Genomic DNA, 24,465 nt, shown 5'->3' on the forward strand with positions numbered 1-24,465 from the left:
GGGTTCTAGTCCCCGCTCAGCCATGGAGCCAACTGGGTGACTTTGGGCCAGTCACAGACTCTCAGCCCAACCTACCTGACGGGGTTGTTGTTGTGGGGACAGGATGGAGGAGGAGAATGATGTAAGCTGCCTTGAGCCCTTTGAGGAAAAAGGCAGGATATAAATTGAAAAATAAATAAATAAAATAAACTCCCATCATTCCTTATTGACTATGTTGTTTACTGCTGCTAGGAGCTGTAGGCCAAATTATTTGAAGATGCCAGAAGAACCATCACTATGGTGCCAGATCAAACTGGAGGAATAGAATCAAATCAGGTCAACATAAGTTGATGATCAATAAACATATTATGGTTTTTACATTAGCTGCTCAGCCAAAGACAAGGAATTAAATCCCAGCAATTGCAGCTGGTCATCTTAAATCTAATAGCCATCCTCAAATACACACCCAAGAGGATGGTGTTGTTGCTCCCATAATACAAGAACTTCTGTCTGATTGATTAATTAGTTTTTAACTATCTTATAAGTCCTGCATTCATTTGAATACATACATTTAAATGGTTTTTGAATAAAAATAAATAAATCCATCCCTCATTAGCACTACATCACTGAGAGCATGAAAACAAATGTTTTCTGTGCAACTTAACAAGGTATTTTATTTGGAGGAATGTACCATTTAATCTATTTTTAGAGTGTCAGCCTCCTTTTGTTTCCCTGTTAACATCCTCTTCATTTTAAAACCCATTAGTGACAAATCTTTAATTGCCTAATTGTCTTTAAAAGTGTATTAGATTGGATTGTAGCAGGCATTTCTGGATTGCTGACATTTACTTATTGCTTCAGAATGGGGTGGGGGGAAGCCCAGTGCATCGGAGACAATGACATTCATTCCAAAAACAATGACTTTTAATAGTTATGTTTATTTCAGTTATGATTAGGGCAGGCAACTCTTTTCCCTGCTCACTGGCCTTTGAATAGCATCCAGACACAGGCAAACTGGGCGGTTTTCTTCTCCCTTCACATCCGTGTCAAAACAAGTTCTGCCTTTCATATTTCTGCATATCATTCGGCTGGGAATGGCACAGGCCAGTCAAAAGCCTGAGGGTAGGTCTCAAAGAAAGGCAGAGGTGGGCATCACACCCATGCAGGGACCCATTGACGAGTGCCTCTGGATTTGTCAACCTGTTTCATTACTGACAACATGAATGCCTACACACCCACTTCCTCCTTTCTCTGGCTCAGGCAATGGAGCTGGTGAGAAGAATGAGCAGGAGGTACTCAAACTGCTTGCTCACAAGCAAATGGTAGCGATGATGAGAAGGACAATGTGGGACAAGAGTAGCTGCTGACTGTGGCAGTGGGAAGGTGGACTCAGTGATGGAGAGGCCCCAAACCTGGTACCAGGACCCACACAAGGGTGGTAACTCAAGACTATATCACATGTGCTTTCTGTAGAAGGCCCTGGAATCTCCTGTTTAAAGTACAGGAGAAGTATCAGGCAGCAGGTAATGATAGAAAGTCCTGCATGTGACCCTGGGGAGCCACTGCTGGACGAAGTGATAAGCTAATGCTGCCAGCCCTTTGTCTTGAAGTTGTAACTCTAATCCTCTTGGAGAAGAATGGAAAACCTATCCAGTGCATCCTCTCCTCCAAAAGGTCACAATGGGTTGGATTCATGACTAGTCTGACCCATTGATTTCAGTGAGTCTACTATAAGTATAACTTAGGTTGCAATCCTGTGCAAACTTAACTGAGAATAAAACCACCATACTCAAACATTTATTATGCATTTTTATCCTTGAGTTCCTTTCAAGGAACTCAAGGTGGCGCACATCCTCTTCCTCTAAATCTTATCCTTACAACAGCAACAACTCCGTTGGGTAGGTTGGGCTGAGAGTCTGTGAGTGGTCCAAGTTGCCCTGTGCGCTCCATGCCTGAGTGGGGACTAGAACCCAGGTCACCCATGTCCCAATCCTATGCTCTTCACCACTACCTTGCACTGGCTTTCTACCAGAGACCTAAGGGGTACACATGGGCAGATATGCATACGATTGCACAGTTGCCTGGCTCTTATCCAACATATAGTTCCTGCTCTTGAGTAAATAGCTTTTTTATATAGTAAATGAGCAGCGATCTCTTTATAAATACTAATTTATTTCATAAAAATACAAAAATAGAACTATACATATATAAAAATATCATGAATCAGCACAGATACATTCTTTTACTCAATAAATATGGCAGTAATATTCATTCTTATTTTTAAGGTCTACTCAGATATTACATTATAAGATGGGTATGTTATAAGATCATCCCAAATAGCAGTAGGAAAAGTGAAGCAAAGTGTTCCTTAGAAAAGTTAAACTTCCCAATGATTAAAGGCACAAAAAGCCTTTTTAGGTATCTTTTCGGTAAGTGCTGAAGATCTTCCTTCCATCATCTTAGGCAGAGAGGCTGACAGACAGTTTTGTTTATTTTTGTTTTTGTCTTAAAAAAATACTAAGCTTTTTCATTCACATTGACTTGTTAAGATAACCCTTACTAAGACAAACACCTATTTTTGTATTTTTCCAAGTAAGAGAATTTAGGCCACTTTATCTACTAGTTACAGAGGCATTGATCCCATTATCACCGACCAAATCATTAAGTGCTATTCTCAACCTACAATCCAGTGCCCCACGGTCTCCAAGGTAAGGTGGAACTCCTCCCAGGCAGGAGTGCCTCTACTCATTCCCTACCATTTCAAGAAATGCTCAGCACATGTATTGGGGTTGTATGCACAGACCCACTGAAAAGAATGGGGCTGCCCCTATTCATGAGGAACTCTTTATCTGCAGTGGAGCCACTGGGATGTGGGTGTCAGTCTTGGTCACTCTCATCTCCACCATACATATCTGCTAGCTTTTTAAACCGAGGTCCCCAGTCACTGAGGTAATCATAATCTTGGTTGCCACCATCTGTAGTAAGTGATTCCAAAGAGCTAAGTGAATTTGCTATAGAATCATTCCCTTCATATGCATACGTTGCTAACGAATCATAAGGAGGTGCAGTTGGATCCAAATCATTTTCCTTAAGCCTCCTATGGATAAAATCTTGGACATCAATATTTTCCCACAGAGGTGCAGTTCTCCTGATCTGGAAAATTGCTTCTGGCATCACATCTCTTCTCATTTTGCTTTCTTCTCTGGCTTCTGGATTTCTTAGTGTGCCAATATCAAAGGCTTGGGTATCTTCTTCCCCACCCCCTTCATCATTGTAGGTCACAATATTGTCCCGGACATCATCCTTTGAAATTATCAAGGGTTCTTTCTTCCTCTGACGCTTCATTGCAGCAAACAGGACAACTAAAACTGGAAGCAAACAAGCGATGATGATGAGGAGTTGACACATATAGAGGAATGTTGAGAAGTTCATTAAAAGCAGAAGGGAACATTTCAGATAAAGTTGGTGCTTTCAACCCTCGCTAATAACAACTGAGAAGACTAAAAAGAAAAAGCTGCACTCTTCCGTTTAAATGAATGGCACCTGCGGATGCAAACGTATGTGCACTTACTGAGAGTATTCTCATTGAACTAAATTGAATTACTTCTGAGTATCCACGCATACTGGGTTACTAAGGGTCATGACTCTAGGGCAGAAGTGAAGTCTTTCAGCTCAAGGGCCAGGACCAGAGATAGTTTTGGGGGATTCATTCAAATGGTGGACAGGGCAAACGATCCCACAGAACCAGAACCAGAACCAGAACCAGTATATTTTAAGTTAAAGGTCTTACTGTCAGGATAATGCCTTAGGAGATGTTAGGATCACATCTCTCCCTGACAACCCTGTTTTCCCCCTGCAGTGGACATACATGAAACTTTAGAAGCACTGCATGACAAGTTTACAAGCAGCATAAATCAAAGTTAAGCAGCAATGCATCATGTGCTATCATACTTAATGACAGATACTTAACTGTTCGATCTTTAGAGAATGTGCCATTGCATTAGGAAATACAGCTTCTTCTCTGAATTCAGTGTTTGAACCCTTATGAACTTGTAAAATCTCCCCATAAATTTAATCACCAAAGGAGGTGATACAATATGCCAGTATGTTCTTTTTGCTTCCGGCTCAAGTACAGCTAATATAATTTTGTGAGTTGGTAATTGCAGCCCCCATCCTTCCAGCCAAACAACTTTCTATTTAGTTCTTTATTTTATATACCACCCTATAGCTGAAGTCCTCTGGGTAGTTAACAAAAATTTGAACTATGGAAGTTTTACTAATGTTAAAATCATCATAATTATGTTCTGTTCAACAACTTTTAATGGCATTTTTGAACTTTTTAAACTATCCCTCTCCCTCTTCTAATTACTTTAAAATATAATGAAATCTGTTGTATTAAGAACAACAGCTGGAGCATTGCTTTCAATGTTTAGGTCAACAATTGAGCTGCTTCACCAAAGGCTTTCAGAGTCATAGACTCTGGTTCCTTGCCTTCTTTTTTTTTTTTAATTTATTAGTCCCTCAAGTCTGATAAAGTGATTCCTCTAATTCTGACATGAACTAGCCTAATCAGCTTATTCTGGATTAATGTATGATCAGAACTTCATAATCTGCTGGGGTTTACACTTTTCTAGTTAGTGGGATGTTGCTGCTGTGCTCCAAACAGAAGTTGCCAAGATGTAAGTGCTGTTGTTCATAAGAGTGATGATGGGATAATAATTTGAGCAATACCATAAGTGCCATCCTCCCAGTGATATGATACACCTGGCACAATAGTGATGCATTGGTCCATGTGCCAAGTAAATCCTTTCCCATGAGATGAATTGGCTTTGGGATGCATCCAAAGCAGTGTAGCACTATTGATAATGATGCTGTGTTAGCACAAACCAGAGATAGCACAACATAATTGGCACCTGCATTGCATCTCTATCAGATACGACCCTCTGAGCTCTTGCAACCTCCTGTGAGGTTATGTACTGGCCATAAACTACTTAGGTCAGGCCTGATGCCACTTGCAAGTTCAGCATGTGGCCAAGCTTTCTCTCTACTGAGATGCTACAATTAGGGATGTGACAAATATGGGCAACCGAATTAGGGATGACCGAATTACTGAGATTCTCCAAACTCCATTCAGAAGTTTGTTTCATCTTGCTCCCATTTTCATCTGTAATCTGCTTTCTTGTCATTTGAATGGGGAAAAGTGCACATTTCAGCACATTTCTTTTCAAAATTGTGTACTTTTTCATTGATAAAAAGTACATTGATAAATAACATAAAAAGCATATCTTTTGAAAAAATGCATTTTAAAGTGCTTGTTAAAAATGTGTATATTACTGAAATTATTTTTCCACCAGAATAAAAATAATAAAATAAAATAAAACAAGTGTTCCTCTTCATATCTGGGATTTGAAGAGGACACATAATGTTCATCTGTGAACTGAATTGAAATGATCATTCTTCTTCAGCCATGACAGAGCTTCTGCAGGTTCCCACATAGTCGAGAGGCAGAGAAGCAGGCCAAAAAGAAACAGGTCCTTCACAGACATCTTGGAACACCTGTGCTCCTATTCTTATGCTCTGACTTTAGAGTAAACTGGGGAAAAAACAGCTGGTGCATATTTAAAATAAACTTTGCTTTGGCTCCAAAGACTGCAAGACTTAAAGTATTTGACAACTTGATGGATCACCTATCGATCCATCAATGCTAAGAAGATGACTTCCAGTTCAAATGCACTGTGACATTTAAATACTTTCAGCTGTAAAGCAGGGAAGGAGGGATGTATTACTTACCCAGTAGAATGATGACACAGAGCAGGATCGCAATGAGTGCCCCTGTGCTGAGTCCCGCTGGAAGGAGCAAGGCTTCAGCATTGCAGGACTGCATGTTTCCCCGGCTGTCACAAGCACACACCCTGATGGTCAGTGTCCCTGTGCTACTTTGGATGGGGTAGTCGTTGTCAAAGATTACCACTGGCAGGAGATAAGTGTTCATTTTATTGCGGTTATATCCATTCCTTCTTGTTATAACTCCTGCTGTGTTATCTGAACCAGAACAAGAGAAAAAGAACATTACATTAATTATGTACTCCTATGGCTGTATAGATAGGGGAAGAAAAGACCTACAGCTCCTAGCATGCTCAAAACAGCATGGGGGTTATAGGCCTTTTTCAATGCCTACATAGACTTTGGATTGCACCTTAAGAGGTTTTTGGAAAAGAGAAAAAGAGGCCCTGGAGTTTATAATTAGAGCCTACCTTTGTTGTCCACAACAGAGAAGTTTGGATGGACTGTGTATTCTGGGACCAGCTCAAAAAAGAATTTGTGTCCACGAGGAGGCTCATCCTTGTCAACTGCACTAATGGTTTGTATAAGCTGCCAAGAAGGAGAGAAAAATGCTGTCAGCAACATGAAATAATCTTTTCATTCTGTAATACTTCTGTTCAGATAAATATCTAAAATGCCTTTTACTATGGTTGCACGGACTTAATATGGAGAGGGAATAAAGCACAACTCCCAACAGTTGTTGAAGGACTCTGTCAATTTAATGCCTTACTTAGCAGCTTTCCAACTTTGCACCAAAATACCTGGGAGTTGACTAGACGCCTATGAGGACTTTCTTAGAAGAGCTGGGCTACAATCCCTAAAAGACCAGCAATACTTAGCCATGTGAATCAGGTGGTACGTTGTAGAACACATTCTCAGTTCATGTGGAACAATGATGAGGACTAACATGCTGCCTGGATCCTGTGGGAACTGGGTATTTTCAACACCACTTGTGAAAAGGAGAGATGGAAAGCTTTTCTGCACAAGCCATTTATTGTGTTCTCACAATTCCTTATTCATAGATGCTTCTCTGGTACTTCCAGTTTTGCTCCTGCTCCTCCAGAGCTATGACATAATTCTACCTAGAGGTTGTGTAATAGACAAACTGAAAAAGAAGAGCTTTTTGTACAGAGCTTGTCTCTCAATGCTTGACAAAACCAAAGTGGATACAATGATTAATGATACAATAATTGCCTTGTGGAGAAAAGACCACAAAGACATAGGATATAAAAATAATACTCATACACACACACACACACACACACATATCTCAGGACCTGAAATGCATTGTCTTTCATTTCCATTTTTAATAATGTAAACTTGGTTAAGAAAAATATTAAGCCCCTGATCACATTGTCTTTTGTACCAAAAGATTCTCAGCCAATTAATCGTCTCCCAGACTAAATCAGACCACAATGTTCCATACCTATTCTTCACAGAGAAGTCTTTTCCATTCTTTTGCATCCTCAGCTGCCATCCCTGATTTCCCTTCTGCATCTGAACTGGGATGATCAGGACAGCACATGACATTTCGGGTCTAAGGACATTGCCATCGATTTATGTAACAATATATATATGGGAATCTACCCCTTAAATTTTCTTTGCCCAACTTTTTCACAAATGATAGAAATGTTTTAAATAGAAATGCATAGAAATGTTTTAATAAATAAATAAATAAATAAATAAATAAATAAATAAATAAAATGTTAATGATTTTGTCATTAAAAAGGCCTGTGTAGTGGATTAATGGCTCTATCTACATTTTCCATTCCTTCCCACTGAACACTTGGGGTGACTATGAGCCTGCTTAAGGCATGGAGATAACTATTCTTCCCCGAAGGTATCATGAAATTATCCTTTGTTATCATGAAATGGTATGGGTGGCCCTTGCAAATAAGTTTTGGAATGCCTCTTTAAGGCTGTCATGGGTAGGCTATTTAGAAAGGACACATTTTTATATTATTTTTATGCTACCTGATTTATTTCCTATGCTTGATCTTCATAAACCTTTGTCATTTTGAATTCAGGGCTGGATAGTATACTTTTTATTATTCTGGATGTTTCCCCCCTCAGTGTTTGACCACTCTTTAATTCTACTTGCTTTAACCAAAGGGAGGTGAGGTGGAAACAGCCTGATCACATGCACTGGTGTCTTTGAATCAGTCAGTAGCTGCCTTTCTTCCAGATGGTGACCCCCAGATCTTGGAGGTCTCCCTGCACAAGAGCTGTGTTTACCATGATGAGGCAGTAGTAAGAGAGAACTGATGCAGCCTGGTCTAACCTTTGAGATACCTGGGCACCTTCTTCCCAAGTCAGTAGGCAGTATATAATGAGGCACCCTGCTTACTCTTTTGTGAATAAAACTGTCCCTCCACCAGTTTTATTTCACAAGAGGGGCACAATGAACCTCTAACAGTTTCTACAGAACACCTCAAAGGAATGTAAATGTTCGTTTCTTGACAAGGACAAGTCAATGGAGCTCCCTGCTAATTTACCCCAGGGTAGAAATGAATATTTCCACTTGAAAGGCACTAAAACTACATATGGAGAGGCACAATGGTTTTTGATACTCTTTGACTTCATGGTCTCTGGTTTTATCTCATGGTTGGTAGTACAGTAGTGCTATTCACCATCTACTTTCCTCTCCAGGAATGAGGCAATTAAGTGACTGGAAAGCTGACAGTAATCAGGTGAATAACTGGCCCCCTCTTAGGAGTCTACATGGATGAAATTTAAGTTTTTATTAAGAGCAGGAAGGATTCACAGCAATGTTCAAAGGTCTACTCTGAAATATTCAAGATATTGAATATTTAGTCTGCTATGACAGACTAAAAAGAGTTAGTTGTTTATTAATTACATTTTTAATAAGTAGCCAACATTCAACAACCAAATTTATCCTGATTGTTTACAAGTCCATTCATACAAAATCCCAATAAAACCATAATAATAAAACAGCACAAATTATTTTTACTGATTTGCCTGGTCTGTGTCAGCACCTACCTCTGAGGTGTTTGTTGAGTCATTTCACAGACTTCCTTCTCTAAGACTGGCTTCAATTTTCACATGTGGGGGGAGAATATGCTAAGAAAATGTTTGCAAAATTGGATATTTTCCAAAAATCAGCATCACAGAAAGCTCTTTCTATCACAACCACATGCTTTTCAGGTGCCAGTGTATATTATTTTGGTCATTTTATACAAATTTGGTGTTTTTGGGTACCACTTTGAACAAGCACGCAAAATACTGTCATTTGTATGAACAGTAATTTTGAACAAATTTCGCAAATGGTACAAAATTGTAAGCTGGCAAATTGTAAGCTGTTCTGAGGCTTTTTTGTGATTAGGATGGCATATAAATATTTGAAATAAATAAATAAATAAATAAATAAATAAATAAATAAATAAATAAATAAATTTGTGCAACTTACCTTCCTTCCTTCCTTCCTAATTTACAAACCCTGGACCTCCTTAGAGGTGGAATTTAATGGCCCTCACCCCTACACTGGCCCAACTCAACCCCCTACACTGGTATCAACATTTGCTTAGATGGCAGAAGAATCTTTCGATGGGTGTTCAAAGTCACCAAGGTCACTGATACCTTTGAAAATGGATTTTAGAGCAACCCAAACTACCATCATTGCTATATCTCCAAACTGTAAGGTGATCAAAAACATTTTCCCCATTTCACTCTCCATAACAGTATCTTTTCCCCATTTTTTGTTTGTTTTTTGGTGTGTGTGTGTGTGTGTGTGTGACTATATCAGGCAAAGCAAAGGGAGTAGCAAGGAATGCGGTGTGCCACTCTGCCCTGCTTTAGGGGGAATGCAATCCTATTGAGAAGAGGGTGAATATTACTTACCTGGACAAATAACCCATGAGCAGTTATCTATCCTATCTGGATTAAATTGCAGTTTATTGGCCCTCCTGACCAAGCACTGTTTCAAAATGTGGTCTGTCTTGTCAGGACTTAACTAGATTATTTAAAAGTAGGCACAGTTAAGCTTCCTAAAATGGAGAACTCTATGTCTCCCAGCAAACTTAACTGTGTTAACTTTTAAATAACTACTTTATAATAACCAGGGAAACAAGTCAGTCAAATCCAATACAATTGAAGTGTTGATGGTGGGGAGGCTAATTCTCCCTCTTCTACTCTGCAGCAAATGGCACCACCAATCCTTAGTCCTGGAATGTGTTTAGCTTTCTCTGCCTTTATGTGCCACACTTAGCTGTTTTCTGTAAGACAAGAATAAAACCAAGAAGCATTTCCATGTGTCATCTAGACTTGCTTCAGGTTTTGCAGCCTGGCATCCTCCTTAGCAGTGCATAAATAATGGCCTTGCTCAGAGCTTCAGCAGGCATCACTTTAATAATCCTGAGCACTCTGTTCAGCAAGCTCAAGAGTGACCTTCTGAAATCTCCAACCACTTCTAATGCCTTACATTACAATTACAGCTACTCCACATGCAACACCAACTGTCAAGTAGGTTTCAAGTCCCTGCTCAAGTTTCAGCTGATGATGAAGCCGAATGCTCAGCTGGAACTGCAAGCAGTTTTTTAAAAAGGCAGGGCAGGGAGAGAATGCTATGTAGCACTCGCGGAAAAGTGATGGTTGGCAAACTCAAAAGACAAACCAGCCACTGCTTTCTCAGAAAAGCTGCTGACATGTGCCACAAAGAATAAGCATGGGAAACTGCAGGGGAAACAAGCCAGAAATGCACTGAAATATCTCTACTGCTCCTCTCCCTAACTACTTATCTATCACCCATCCATCCATCCATCCATCCATCTGCCAGTTTACACTCACACAAACTAGAGTGATTTGGATTGCAGAATCGGAGCAACCTTGGTTTCTAACAGTCAGAATCACCAGAAATAGCAAGGTGAGAAATTCATTTCAGTCCAATTTTGATAGGAATTTACCAACATGCATAGAGTTATCCACAGTGAAAGGAAAAATAACATGAGAATGAAAAAGGAGCTGAATTAACAGCTTTTTCTAATCAGACTCAAAGATCTCAATGCCCAGCTCTTGTTTATTCATGTTCATGCTATTGAATTCTGGTTGTCAATTTTCTCTCACTCTCTGAGAGGCTCCTCCAGCATGGCAGATAGGTAAATCATGGTTTCCTCATGCTGGGAATAAGGAATTTTGTTCATGCAAATGGGCAAGGATTTCAGGAACTGAAGTTCACTTGCTACATGAATTTACCAACATTCTAAAAGACCATATTCAGGAGAACAGGAACTTATGAAATTCAATTGTAGGTGATAGAAAAAATGACAGATTTGTCTAGCCTTAACAGATTTATCCTCAACTTATGTTTTTTCCACAAGACAGTAGCAACCATTCTTCAAAAGGAACGTTAACCCCAATCCCAACCCTAACTGCAAAGGAAAGAAAGAGCACATTAACCTCTGTTGCGTGCAATAGGGACCTTGTTCTAGTACCTACTGAGGTTCCTAGCACTTGAGCATGCTGAGACCAGGATCACCCATTTACATTTTCCTGAAGCACAGCTCCTTTCCCAGGGTCTGCCCCCTCTTATTTCTGATCAGCCACATCTCCCTGCTGAGCACTGAAAAAGTGTGCCTTTCTCAAACCTTGGCAGGGAAAGCTCTCATGTGTTATTTATGCTCCTGCACCCAGCAGACACTCAATCAGAGTGTTTTCTATGTAAGTTGCTAGAGAGAGGAAGCCAAAGAGCAGAAATGCTTCTGTTTGTTCACCTATGGATATCTGCAGCTACTTCAAAAAGCAGAAGGCAGTTAGCCACATGCTGAAGCCATCATGCTAGGAGTCCCCACTGTGTCTGCCTCAAAAGAGAGAGAAAATGGTTAGGGGCAGGGCTTGGGGATATCCCAACTGAAAGCATTGAGGGAGCTGCCACTGTTGTCCAACTTGAAGTACAGGAAAGGCTGGATATAGGGAAATGCATGTGGAAAGCAAATCTTCTACCAGTTGTTCTAGAATCTGGGCTACTGACACAATGCTGGACCTATGCAGAAACTGATGACTTCAGGCATGATATTACACATCTGAAAACATCTTGCCATGCATAGCTTTTTGAGTATTCTCCTTGATTAACATACTACGCTGGTGTGCAAGGACCTGTATGTTGTTATTGCATTTTGCTTTCCCAGTCAGTACCATGATGGATGCAGGACACGTTCATCACTGAAGCTTGTTCCAAGCACAAAGATTTCAGTGAAGCTGCAAGAAAGCACTCAGCAAGTGATGGCACAGTGGTTCACATGGGTACACTACTAGTTGTCATTTGAACAGTAAATAAGTCACCTTAGTCACCTAAGCAAGAGCTAGAGATCAACAAAAACAGAAGCTGTGCTCTTTAATATCATCCATTATGTACTGTGTGTCATATAGCCTTGTTCTTCATGGTAGAACCAGTTCCACAGGTAAGATGACAGAACTTCTGCAATTTGTATTGAAGCAATGCACACACTGTGTGTGAGAGAGAGAAAAGTAAAGCAGGCAGTGATAAGTTGTGCAAGAATGCAGAATAAGTTAATGTTGCACAGACGAAGTTTGAGGGAAGATACTATACTGTTGTGAAAGCTAACACCTCCACGAGCTTCTCAGCTTAACAGATGAAATGGCAGATATTTCTGGCATAGTACAGCTGCTTCTAGGTGCAAGATCTGTGAAGGAAAGTGGTGTGAATGCCAATGTACATGTGGAATTCTTTGGATTTATTCTCAGACCCAACTGCAGTAGGCATAGCCAACAGAATCTTATCAGCTTATTATGGTTTTGCTCCATCTCAAGGAGAAATATAAAATAGAGTGATTTGGCCAAGACCTGCAAAGATTCCAGTTTTTATATTAATAAATACCCACCTTGCATTATATTTTCCTTTATATTATGGGAAGACCAGCATTAACCAATAACAGGGGGTGGGGGGAACAGTCTGGCTGGTTTCAGACTTTCAATTTGGCATTCACCACAGCCCAGGCAGATTGTAAAATTTGGCCTAAGGGATTTCTAATGATGGTTTTGAGTCCAACAGAATTGGAATAAAGCTGTGTGTTTTTCTAGTGACTTATTCTGTTAGTGTTGATGGACTAATAAAGCAATTTGTTAGCAGCAAGTTCTAAAATGTATTATCCAATACGATTCAGTAAAGCACCCATAGGCCATGTCCCACTTTCTCTTCAGCATCAGGATATGGTGGATGGGATTCAGTTGGAAAAACTAGCCAAGTCAACAACTTGTAATTATAAGTTAAGAACTTGCCTGCCTCAACACTAGAATTATTTCTGGAGACACCCATGTACTGGAAGTGACCTGTAGGACAGAAATGTCTTGCACCCTGGTTCAAGAGGTTGGGATGTCAATGTGAAGAAGGACACCAATGCATCAATAGCTAGTTCTCAGCATCCAGGACTCAACTTTTCACAAAACAGGGAGAATCTCCTGCCTCAGTGGTGGAGACCAAAGAGTGGTGGATTACATGGTCTTCCTTGGCCACTGCCAGAAGGTTCTCTCTGCGAGTACTGCTAGGCAGCTACAGCTGAGAACATAGGTGCTCAAGGGAGCTCCATGGGCCTACCTTCACAGTGAGAGAAAGGAGCCTACAGAGCTCTCTAGAATTGCTCCCTGGCCCAGAGGTACAACAGCAGGTGCACCAGGAGAGCCTTGATGGCCCTGTTCTCCCACCACATCAAGGCCAGAGGAAAGCAGCAACCAGTGGGGCTGTCTGAAACAGCCATCCACCTCTGGCATGCCCAGAAGATCTTGTCCAGAGGACAACCAAGTGGCCAATGTCTCCAGAGGTCTGCATCAGCCATAAAAAGCAACCAGTGTGGCTTAGCCAGGCTCAAATGCTTGACTGTAAGGCATACTGCAAGTGTTTTCTGGGAATACCTGCTCCCATGATGCATCACACACAGGAAATAGCCCTGTGATGCACTGTGTGTGATGCCCTTGAGAACCAGATATCTGGGCCTGGTTGACCTTCTAAACACCCATACCAGCCACTTATTATGGCTGATGTGATTCTTTGGAAAGCAAGAGTAAGGACTACAGTGTTCGAAGGCAGATGGGAGACAGGAGATGGGAGGATGCAGCAGGGGAAGATGCTGGCTGAAGCCTCATCTGGGTTCAAGGAACTGATCCCAGGATGCAGTGACAGAAATAGGACTAGGATGCATGCTCCATACCTGGGATCACAGCAACAGGAAGTCAGTTTAACACCCCTCTTAGTGTCCTCTCTGAACTGAACCTCTTTGCTTTTATCTACGGAAGAGAATGTTTGCTATTCATTTCTATGGAGAAGAATAAAGTGCTTTATTCGGGAAGTCACAGAGCTGGAGTGATTTCTCATCATCACAGGGGGCATTTTAACTCCTGTTCAACAGAATGTTGCTTAAAGACTGTTTCTCAGTAGCAGCTAAGGAGTAAATGCGGGGGGAGGGGAGTCTGCTTATTAGGCTGCAGATGGGGCTTTGTGCATTCCACAGTTCCACAGAGATAAAGGCAACCCACAGGATGCACCATGCCATCCATAATTTAACTAAGTGAGAACTGGGATTAATTAAACAAGGACATATGCACAGTCCTTATAGCTGTAAACAGGAGGAGGGCATTGTCAGCCACAGTGCCTAGACTCTGGAATGCCCTACCAAGGAATATATGGCTGGTGCCACTTCTTCTTTCTTTTAGGCACCAGGTGGAAACTTTTCTATTTAAGCAAGGTTTTGGTTAATCTAATTTAGTTTAGTTTAATGCTTTTTATTTGTTATGGATTATTTATTATAATTAAATTTTGGTTAATTTATTGGCTGTGCTTATTAGTGCGTGCATACATTTTATCATGTGATGTTATTTACTATTCAATTGTTTTATCCATTTTATCATATTTTTAATTGTTTTACTGTATTTTATCTATGATTTTATGCCATTTAGCATTAATAAGCCACCAGGAGGACCTGCAAGTAATGGGGCTGCATTGAAATGAAATGATAAATGCTTGAAATGATAAATAAATGCTTGAAAATGTGGTGTACCATGCCTGCAAAAATATCAGAAACCAGAGGGTTGTTAAAGATTTTTAGTAGATGGGGCAGCAGGGTACCCCCTGCATAGCCCCTTGGTGAGTAAAACTAAAGGACAAATAGACCAGCAGTCAATAAAATGCAGGCTATCAAACTTCATATCATTACCAATGTAAAGTCACAGCAAACATGAAGGGCAAAAATAAGGGTTATATGATAGATCTACATATTGCAAGACTCCTGGCGCGATGGGTTTGCTTCACATCATTTCCTGTGATGGACGGAGGGGTGAGGAGTGGGATGTGAGACTTCATGTTGCTGCCTATCCAAATGAAGGGATGTGCTGGCCATTTGACAAGTTTCTCAACTTGGTGGGAAGCCCAGGGGGAGCGGACCACAGTGAGGGTAGTCCATGACTGTTCTGGGTCACAGCTGGTAAAGCAGAACCAAAGCAAGCCAGGCCAGGGCAGGCCAGCCAGGCAGGCTTGAGCTGTCAGGAGCTTGAAAAGTCCATGGTAGGAACAGCTGGCTGAAGTATTGTCCCACAAAGAGGGCTGCTGTCCCAACAAAGCACTGTAGCCAACTGAGGACATAGATAGCCTGGTCTTCTAAAGTTTCACCTTGCTGGTTGCTAACTGCAATTCTCAAAGGACCAGTGTCTCTTCTTTCAGTCCCATGGTTCTGTGTGACTGAGGGATGAGAGAAACTTCTTTGAACCATCCTCAGGCAGATGAGGAAGGGAGACTATGTTCTCAGGTCAAGCGGTAAGAGAAGGCTTCATGTGAGATGACTAACCACCTCCCTGAATCCAAGCCCTGCTTGGGGTGATATGAAGCCTCAGAACCAGAAGAGGTAAAACTACATTGGCATACCTCTCCTCTCCATCAGCAGCACAAAGTGGACCCCAGCCGCACCATTTTAAAGGCATGCAGTGTAGGATTAGCCAGTCACCTTCCGGGGCTGAATAGTATTTTTTGGAGGGGAGGGGTCTGGTTGCATATTGGGTCTAAGAGAACTACCTTTTTTCCTGTTCCATGCTGCTGGCTTCACAGGGAAGTGAAGGCTTACAATTTGCTCTGATCTGTAAGATTCGTGGCCATGTCTGGCAGATTGAGGACTAACTAGGAGAGATTTAATGCTAGACTAAAAAGGTAAAGGTTCCCTCACACATGCTAGTCCTATCCAACTCTGGGGCTGGTGCTCATCTCCATATGTAAGATGAAAAGCCAGCATTGTCTGAAGTTGCTTCTATGGTCATGTGGCTGGCATGGCTAAACACCAGTTCACACAGAACACCGCTACCTTTCCCACTGAACTGGTACCAATTTATCTACTCGCATTTGCACGCTTTTGAATTTCTAGGAAGGCAAGAGCGGGGACAAAGCAGCAGCACCCTGCAGTGTGGATTTGAACTGATGACCTTCCAATCAACAGCTCATTGGCTCAACGGTTTAACCCACTGTGCCTCCCGCATCCCTAATGCTAGGCCACCCTGGTGAAAATTCTGAGGCATCTTAAGGGTGAAGGATTCCTTCTCCACCAGCCTCTCAACATTGATCTTTGTGGTTCATCCTGGAGGGTATCCTTGGGCCCTGAGGACAGCAGCCCATGCAAGTCTGGTGAGTGATAGGTGGGTGATGGATGTTCGCACGGGGCTTCTTGGCAAAACTTAACTCTGGCTGGTAGTGACAAGTAAGGATCTGTTCAGAGACTGGTTGGGCATTTTGAGCCCATTTGAGGGGGTCAGTAGGTGGTGTCTACTCTCAGCTTAAGCTGCTGGTGCTTGAATTAGTTGGGCTGAATTTATGTTCACTGCAGATCCTTATAATTATAAACATGCAGCCCTTCATTCATCCATTTCTGCTTCCTGTCATTCTGATATGTATGGACAAAAATCTGTATTTGGTTCTGAATTTGGAATAACCTGAAAAGATCTTAGTGTTAGGTAAATGGATCGTATTGTTGCATTTGAGGTCCACCTGGTTTAGCCCTGCTATTGCGTAGGCTGTGGGAGCCAATCACAGAACAGTTGTAGTGGCACATTAATGCAATTTTCCTGACTATACTGGTCAGGCAATGAGAATGAGAATCCACAGAAACCTTCCGGTATGATCCCAAGCCTCCTATTCACACCTCATTCATCTGTTTGGTTTGGAAACCTGCCTGCCATTTCCCATCTCCAACTTTAGCAATCTGCTATGTGGAGACATGAAAAAAGAAATACATTTCTGGACAAAATTGTTGGTCTTTGATAAATAGGCTATGCTATGTTTCTTGTTGCTTTTAACAGAATCATGAAACATCATTTAGTGCTGTCAGCCCCTGTCCCTTTCTTCTCACATTATGTGGATAAGTCTTTCTTTAGTACAGCTTGGAAAGAAAGAAAGAAAGAAAGAAAGAAAGAAAGAAAGAAAGAAAGAAAGAAATCCCCTTTCTGAGTCATCCTCCCACATGATGGAGCTATGGCAGGACTATAAAAAAATATACTGAACTAGGCAATGCATACCTCAATTTGCCTCAACACCCCCATGCATAATAAACCATCCTTATTTTCAAAGCTGATCCTCAATTCCAAATGTTGTCCTTGTTTCTCAGAGGTGCTGCTGCCTATTTCATTCCTCCTGCAATAACATTTGCAGGTACAGCTACCTGGGCAGGGGGTAAGACAGCTGCTGGCAATTTCAACCCATCAAGCCCTGCAACTTTTCTTGAAGTATTATACAAGAGAAGTCCTTTCACGTTAGTATCAAAGTCCTTTCACGTAAGTATCAAATCAAAGATAAAACTTTTTTAAAGGCCCACAAAACAACAAAAGTCTGAGATAAGCAAGTTAATTAAAAAGGCATGTGATTAGATTCTTGCAATCTCTTCCCTGAAGAATGCAAGGTGTTAATGTCCAACTGAAAGGTACATTCTAACAATTTATCCTGTGGCTGTTAGACCCAGCGTCTACTTTATAGGGCAAAGAGTCCCTTCCTGTGGTATTGGATGGTACACACTGCTTCGCTGCTCCATTATTCACCTTTTGTAATATATACTACACAAGGACTAGACCTGCGTACAGCAGATTCCTTCCTCCAGCCTGGTGATGCTATTACTACAACAAGGTTTATTGTATAACCTCTCATGTCTAAAATTTGGATTTATTATTAAAACAGGCACACACAACTGTGATCGCAAACATGTTTTATAAACATGACAGGGGAAATATATCAATAGCAAAATATCATGTCCGATTATTTTACTAAAATGGCAAAATATAAGTAGTGGAATTTGGGAATATTGTACCTCTGCTGGGAATCATGATACATATCACTGAAAACAGATTAACCATTGTATTAAAGAAGTGATAGCCTGCCAAATGATGGCCAGCTTCTTTCCAAAGAAAGTTAGGCAATTTGATTAACTAACACCAAGCCAAGCTGGGCCAGTGTAACTGCGACAACAGTTACTAACATTTTTAAAGCATGACAAGAAAAGCTAAAACTGCTTTGGTGCCCCAACAAACCCTAGTTTATGATTCCATTAGCAATCTGCCTCTCTCATAGCCACAAAGAATTAAAAGTTTTATTGCATTTTATTTAAAACATCTTATTGTTTTGTCCAAACCCGAAAAAATGTAATTGAACTTAACAAATTAATGCATTTAAAACATGTCATTTTCAAACATAGGTTAGGATTATGAAGGCATCTTATTTCAGCAAAACATACTTAAGAGAAATATCAGTTTAGCAGTCAGAAAAAAACCATTAGTGGCTAATCAAAAATGGAAGTGTAAGCTTCTAATCAACTCATAACTGCACCAGGGGAAAAGTGTGTCTGTGCTGGGGTGAAAGGGGAAGCAAAACTGAAGTAACAGCTTATTTCTGTCATGATATATCATGGTTTATTATGACATCAAATTGATCCAATGTGGTGTTGTGTGTGTCTTTATACTTAGATGTCTATTAAGGGCACAATTCTATGCCTACTCTGGGGGGTGGGGGGACACAACCCTACAGATCCCTGCATTTCTTAGCCAGTTTGACCCGCTGGGGAATGATTAGAGTTGTAGGCCTTCCTTTCTGTCCAAAGATGAATAAGAATGCACCCTAATAAATTCTCACATTAATTCTGCAAATTTGAGAAAGGCATTTGAAGTCCTGTGCCACCATGTGACTTTTATTTTATTTATTTTATTTTATTTTATTTTATTTTATTTTTATTTATTTAGGGAACTTCTATGCCACCCCGTTCGCCGAAGCCTCGGGGCATTGCCACTGCCAGTATGAGAAGGAGGAGATACTATTCTGATTTCTCAGTTCTACTTGTAAAGATGTTTCACAATTGAGATGTAGGTATGTATAAATAAAATTCACCTCAATTCATTTTTATCTGTATTTAGCCAGTTCTCACCTTCTGGACTGAACACAGCTTTGGACACAAAGTGTGGCTGAAATGCATACATCTCTGAGCTTGAACTGTTATACGGACCAGAGAAAAATACATTCAACCACATGTGTAGATTGCATGGAAATATGCACACGACTATATGTTAATCAATGGGAGTAGAAGGTGTAGATTTTAAATATGCACAAAATTAAAATGTATTTGAAGAAATATGCATAAAATATGCATGTGAAAAAAAAATCTCAATCTGATACACAAAGAATGAGCTTTGAGATGGAGTTAAGTGAAGTTCAGTGAGCTCAAGTGAAATGACTTAGTAATTGCAGCATCTCTGAACTAAAGATTTTAAGAATTAACATTCATTTCTGTATGAAGTGAAGCAAAGCCAATGTAATTTATGCTTAACAAAAACAGAAAAATCATGGAAATTTCACCTATTGGTCGTTATCAACACTTCTAGAAAAAAAAGCAAAACAAAAAAACCGGGGAATGGAACAAGCCTTTGTAGTTCTTGATTGGCTGATAATCTGAGTCTTTCGGGGCAAATATGCTTGCTGTCCTCCTGCTGCCCACATTGCGGGATGCTCTGCCATGTGGTTTCCGTAGCAGAAGCAAGATGAGATACATTGCATCCCCCAGTCCAGTCCCAGTATATAGTGCTGCACTTGCTGTCATTCTGAACCATGTGTAGTTTAGAAATTAACCACAAGTAACCACAAGGCCAACATTCAAGCTATGGGAGGGGTCCTGATATTCCCTGAGCTGGCCTGCAGAAGCCAAATGCTGGGAAGTTCCTGAACCTTTATAATAGGGGAAGCTGCCTCAGCCAGTATGTTCTTAGATGAGTTAAGAAGATGGCATGGGATTCCTGTGACAGGGTACAAAAAAGACAGATCCAAAATCCACTTGATGCATGCCCCCTTTCTGCAGGATTCTGGAACTCACACCTTCACTGAAGTTTTGCAAAGCCTAAATTTTATTTCCAGGTACTCAATTTTTAAATTCTGAGCAATTTATGCATAAACTTGAGGAAGCATACATGAAAATAGGCACACACTTTTGTATAATAATGTATAATAAAGACACGTGTCAGGACAAGTTTCAGGGTGGACTTTGAAAAAGATGCAAAGCTTGAGTTTGGCAGCTTTGCGCAATTTGAACCAATAGGCATGCTTGCCATTTTTTCACATGTCAGTTATCTGTGCTACAAAATGTAATGGTGGCTGTAACAGGTGATGACTTTTGTGGCTATGGTTGTACAGGGATAACATCTGACCCTTTGATTCAGAACTTTTAGTAAAAGCAAATAATAGTTACAGTTGAACATTTTAGAACACCGCTTATTGTTAGGTTTACCACTACTGTTTGATATTATATCAATGCCATGAAATAACATCTTATAATCAAATACAGTAAATATGGTATAGTATAGTTGGTGTAGTAAATATGCATTTACCTGTCCAGCTTTTGCATTTTCACAAACAAAGGTTTCGTAATACTTGGCAAATTCTGGTGCATGATCATTTATATCTAAAATCCGGATAAAGATGGGTGCCTGGGTGCTTTGTTTGGGGTTGCCTGAAAAAAGGAGAAGAAAACCTATAAAGAAGTGCACTATTACTTATATTTCTTATTTCCAGGTATGCCTATGAAAGTTTATGTAGCAAAATTGGTGCCAAACTGCAAAGGAGTCAGTTCTTGGAGGGAGCCTAAGGTGTGTAGAAGTCTCTGTTTCTTTTAACAAAAATGAAGTAGAAAGGGCCTAAAAGCCTAAAGGAGGAGGGGGAGAAGCAGACTGCACATTTATCCACCTCCCTGAAGAACAGGAAAAAGGAGAAGGAGTGTCTAATGAAAGAACAACCCTATTGTCCCTAAACAGTGTCTAGAGGGCCTGATGATTTTTGCAGGAAAGGAACTCTGAACTATGGTCTGCAGACCCATTTGTCAATCCCCCTCTCTTCCCATCACATGCCAGCAACTTTCCTGAGGTGCTACGAAGTCTGGAAAAGGGGTTAAAGGATGTTCCAGGACATGGTGCCAAGATGAAGTGTATCTTGGTGGCACCTGAGCTTCTTTCCCTCTGCCTCACACTAGCTACCTAGCTGCTTCACAAAGCAGGTAGAGTGCAGAGGCAAAGATTGCACTCATGCTTCTCCTACTCTGCAGAGGATGCCTATAATCTTCTACGTCTACAGACATCCTTATTGGATTATTATTTAAGGCTATTACAGCAGCATCTCTTCTGCTCCCGGCCTCTCCCCACTTTCTCTCTGCTTTAAAGTTCTCCCTTTACAGACAGAAAAGATTTGCCTGAAAGTGATGATTGGGTCTGCTGTCATCCATCCCAGTGTATACTTTCTTCCTCCTCAGCTAGGGAGACTTTATTGCACTGGCTAGCTTCCCTGCCAGAGGAGACAGAGCTTGAAGGCTTTCAGCCACACAGACATTCTTATGATTAGCAGCAGTAGTAGTACTAGTAGTACGCTGACCTGCATGCATTTGCCACCGTCTTTCCTCTTGTGGGGAACCCAAGTCAGACTTACATATACTAACAATGAACTCATTCTACAGATGCTGATCCTTAGGCATCCCAAAAGGTGCAACCCCCACACAAAAGGGAGGCGTCATCAGGATTAGGAGAGCTCCAGAGTTTTCAGAATTATGCCAAATTTTAGGAAATGCATCCCTATTGCAGATGGAAATCAGAAACCATCCAATAAGAACTGAATATGATCAGTGGTCATGGAATGCTGACTATGGGAAGGAGAAGGAAGAAAGGGGACAAGAGGAAGTAGAATTGAATATCCTCGAAAAGGGCATGGTGGACTGGCAGCTTATGCATGAGCATTAGTATACTGCAAGATTAATGTACATTGATAATGAAGCAGATCAGTGTTATAGACATATAGATGAGAAATACTCTTATCTGAAACCCTTTCAAGCTATTGCCGGCCAGTGCTGCTAACAAGTGAGCTTGATTGCCCAAAGGACTGACTCCAGATAAGAATTGGGCCTGTAATTCAGTCTTCAAAGTTTATTGACTTGACTTCTGTTTCAGAAATGGAGGATGAGGGCTTGGTTTTCACAGCTGAACTGTCAAAGCCAGAAATAAGCTGGGCAGTCACTGAAAGCCAGATCCTTTCGAGTTCTGTGGGAAATTCTAGTGAGCAAGCTGAGCAGAGTGATGCTGGACTTAACATCATTAGTCCAATTAGATGGCATTGGGTTAATAGGAAGGACTAATTGAGAAACATCAGACATTATAAGTGGGTTGAAGGTAGAGTCAGATTTTTTTAAAAAAATATTTTGTTTGGAAGGGAGGAAATGTGTTTAGCTTGGATTCTATTCAGATCCTTGATGTTGGGAATGAGGGTGGCACTTGTTCCCGGGAGAAAAGCTTGGTACACAGCACCTAACAGCCAGGATTCTAACTTTGTGTCTTTTCTTATTGACCTCTGCAATGATCTTTTGTAACACAGAACCAGGGTAGCTGGGCAGCTTTGCCATAAGAGAAACTTTTAGTTAGAAGCTTTTGCCCTGATTTGCTTGGCAGGAGGCAAGACAGCAGCCATGACAGCAGCTGTTTTTTAGGTGTCGTCTGTCACCTAAAGATGGTGTTGGAAGCTAGCGTAACACAGTAAAATGGCATCTAAGCTAATAAGTTTGAAACTTGTTCAATTTCCTCTTTCCTAGGAACTTTGGATCTATAAGGAGGTCTTAAAGATACTTAATAGAAAATTCTCCAGCTCCTCATCACACTGCAATTTCCAGGGCTCTTGGGGAAAGCCATCACAGTTAAACAGTGCACAGTTAAACTGGAATAAAAACAATAATTTGTGATGTATAAATATAACCTATCGATCTTTATCTACCAATTTCTACATCCCGATATGAGAGAGATTGCATCCTAAAACATTACACTTTTAAATTACAGCCATATGTTTTACAGGGGATTTGCTGTACAATTTGTTTGGATATATTATAGATTCAAATGGATTCTAGATCAAATCCAGCCTAGAAGCAAAAATAACAAAACTGAGACTGTCAAACTTTGGGTACATCATAAGAAGGCAAAAATCCTTGGAGAAGACAATCATCTAGAGAAAGTCAATGCAGAAGAAGAAAAGGAAGACCAAATACAAGATAAATATATTCCATAAAGGAAGCCATAGCCTTGAATTTACAAGAGCTGAGCAGGTCTGTCATGGATAGAACATTTTGAAGGGCTTTCATTTCTAAGGTCCCCAGAGGTAGGAGATGATAGCACACAACAGCAGCAGCCAGTAACAGCAGCAGCAGCAGCAGCAGCAATAACATTATTCACAGCGCTGGCTCTGATGCACCAAGAAAAAATGGGGGTCAAATCTTATAGGCATCTATTCTGAAACAAACCCTGTTGAGTTCAGGCATTTTTCCTAGGTGGGGGTGTACACAACCACAGGTTTCAAGATACTGTATCCTTTCCTTTCATTTGTATGGAGTACTTGCAACTTACTGATTTCAGTTGCTATGACCGTGAGGTTGTGCCATGGGGCTGCTTCTCGGTCAAGTGTCTTTGAGACAAATATGGACCCATTTCCTGAGTGGATGTTGAATATCCTGTCCAAATCAGTGTGTCGATCCAAAGAATATCTGTCAAATGAAAATACATAGTCACAATCTTCTGTTATATTGTGGATTGATTTCTTTTGACAGAGATTTTTAAATAATGTACAACTTACAGAGGCTTATTCAGATTGGCAACATAAGCATCTTAAATTATTCATCCAGTGACTGGAATGATTACCTTCTTTACCCATGACAAAAATAAAAGAGAAATAATATATATGGAAGAAAGAAGGGGGTATATCAAATGGAGGAATGACGTAAATGCATATTTTGATTTTGTTTTCATTGACTAGTTACCTTTAAATCATTTTCCATAGAATGACACAGAGAGAGCATTCATTAAAAATCCCCTCTTATACAAGGTCTATATCTGTGAAGAGGGCACTATTGCAAGATTGCCACTCTTTCTACTTGATTACAAAAACTGCAAGTTGGATAATACGTAAAAAAAAAGTTCAAATAACAGAACTATAGCTACAATTCTCAATCACAAAATCCTTCTTCTGAAGTCACACTGCTTGTACAAGCAGGACACATATGTAAATGGATGGTCTTTCATGGTTTTAGATTATATCGACAAGCTGAGGGAGAGGATTGAAAGCAGGACTTTACCTACACTAATTCATATGATTTCATGTAGGAAGTATACAGGGTG

General features: G+C 40.6%; 1 protein-coding gene and 1 long non-coding RNA gene across 3 annotated transcripts in view; one reads left to right on the forward strand and one right to left on the reverse strand.

Moving 5' to 3' along the window:
- Positions 1-2,856: 2,856 nt before the first annotated feature.
- The window catches only part of CDH9 (cadherin 9), an 85,133-nt gene continuing 63,524 nt past the window's right edge, over positions 2,857-24,465 (reverse strand). For both annotated transcript variants that reach the window (XM_044426403.1, XM_044426405.1), the window contains 5 exons: positions 23,698-23,834; positions 20,659-20,780; positions 6,234-6,351; positions 5,770-6,021; positions 2,857-3,347 (listed from right to left, as the gene is read on the reverse strand). In XM_044426403.1, the coding sequence (XP_044282338.1) occupies positions 2,857-3,347; positions 5,770-6,021; positions 6,234-6,351; positions 20,659-20,780; positions 23,698-23,834 (1,120 nt within the window). The remainder of the gene's footprint in view (positions 3,348-5,769; positions 6,022-6,233; positions 6,352-20,658; positions 20,781-23,697; positions 23,835-24,465) is intronic.
- LOC123021572 lies at positions 19,113-23,122 on the forward strand. The gene is made up of 3 exons (XR_006414347.1): positions 19,113-19,150; positions 20,843-20,916; positions 22,896-23,122. It is a non-coding gene; the product is annotated as an uncharacterized LOC123021572 (long non-coding RNA).

This window comes from Varanus komodoensis, unplaced genomic scaffold (assembly GCF_004798865.1).
Source record: "Varanus komodoensis strain SLA01 unplaced genomic scaffold, ASM479886v1 scaffold17, whole genome shotgun sequence".
Taxonomy (NCBI): Eukaryota; Metazoa; Chordata; class Lepidosauria; order Squamata; family Varanidae; genus Varanus; species Varanus komodoensis.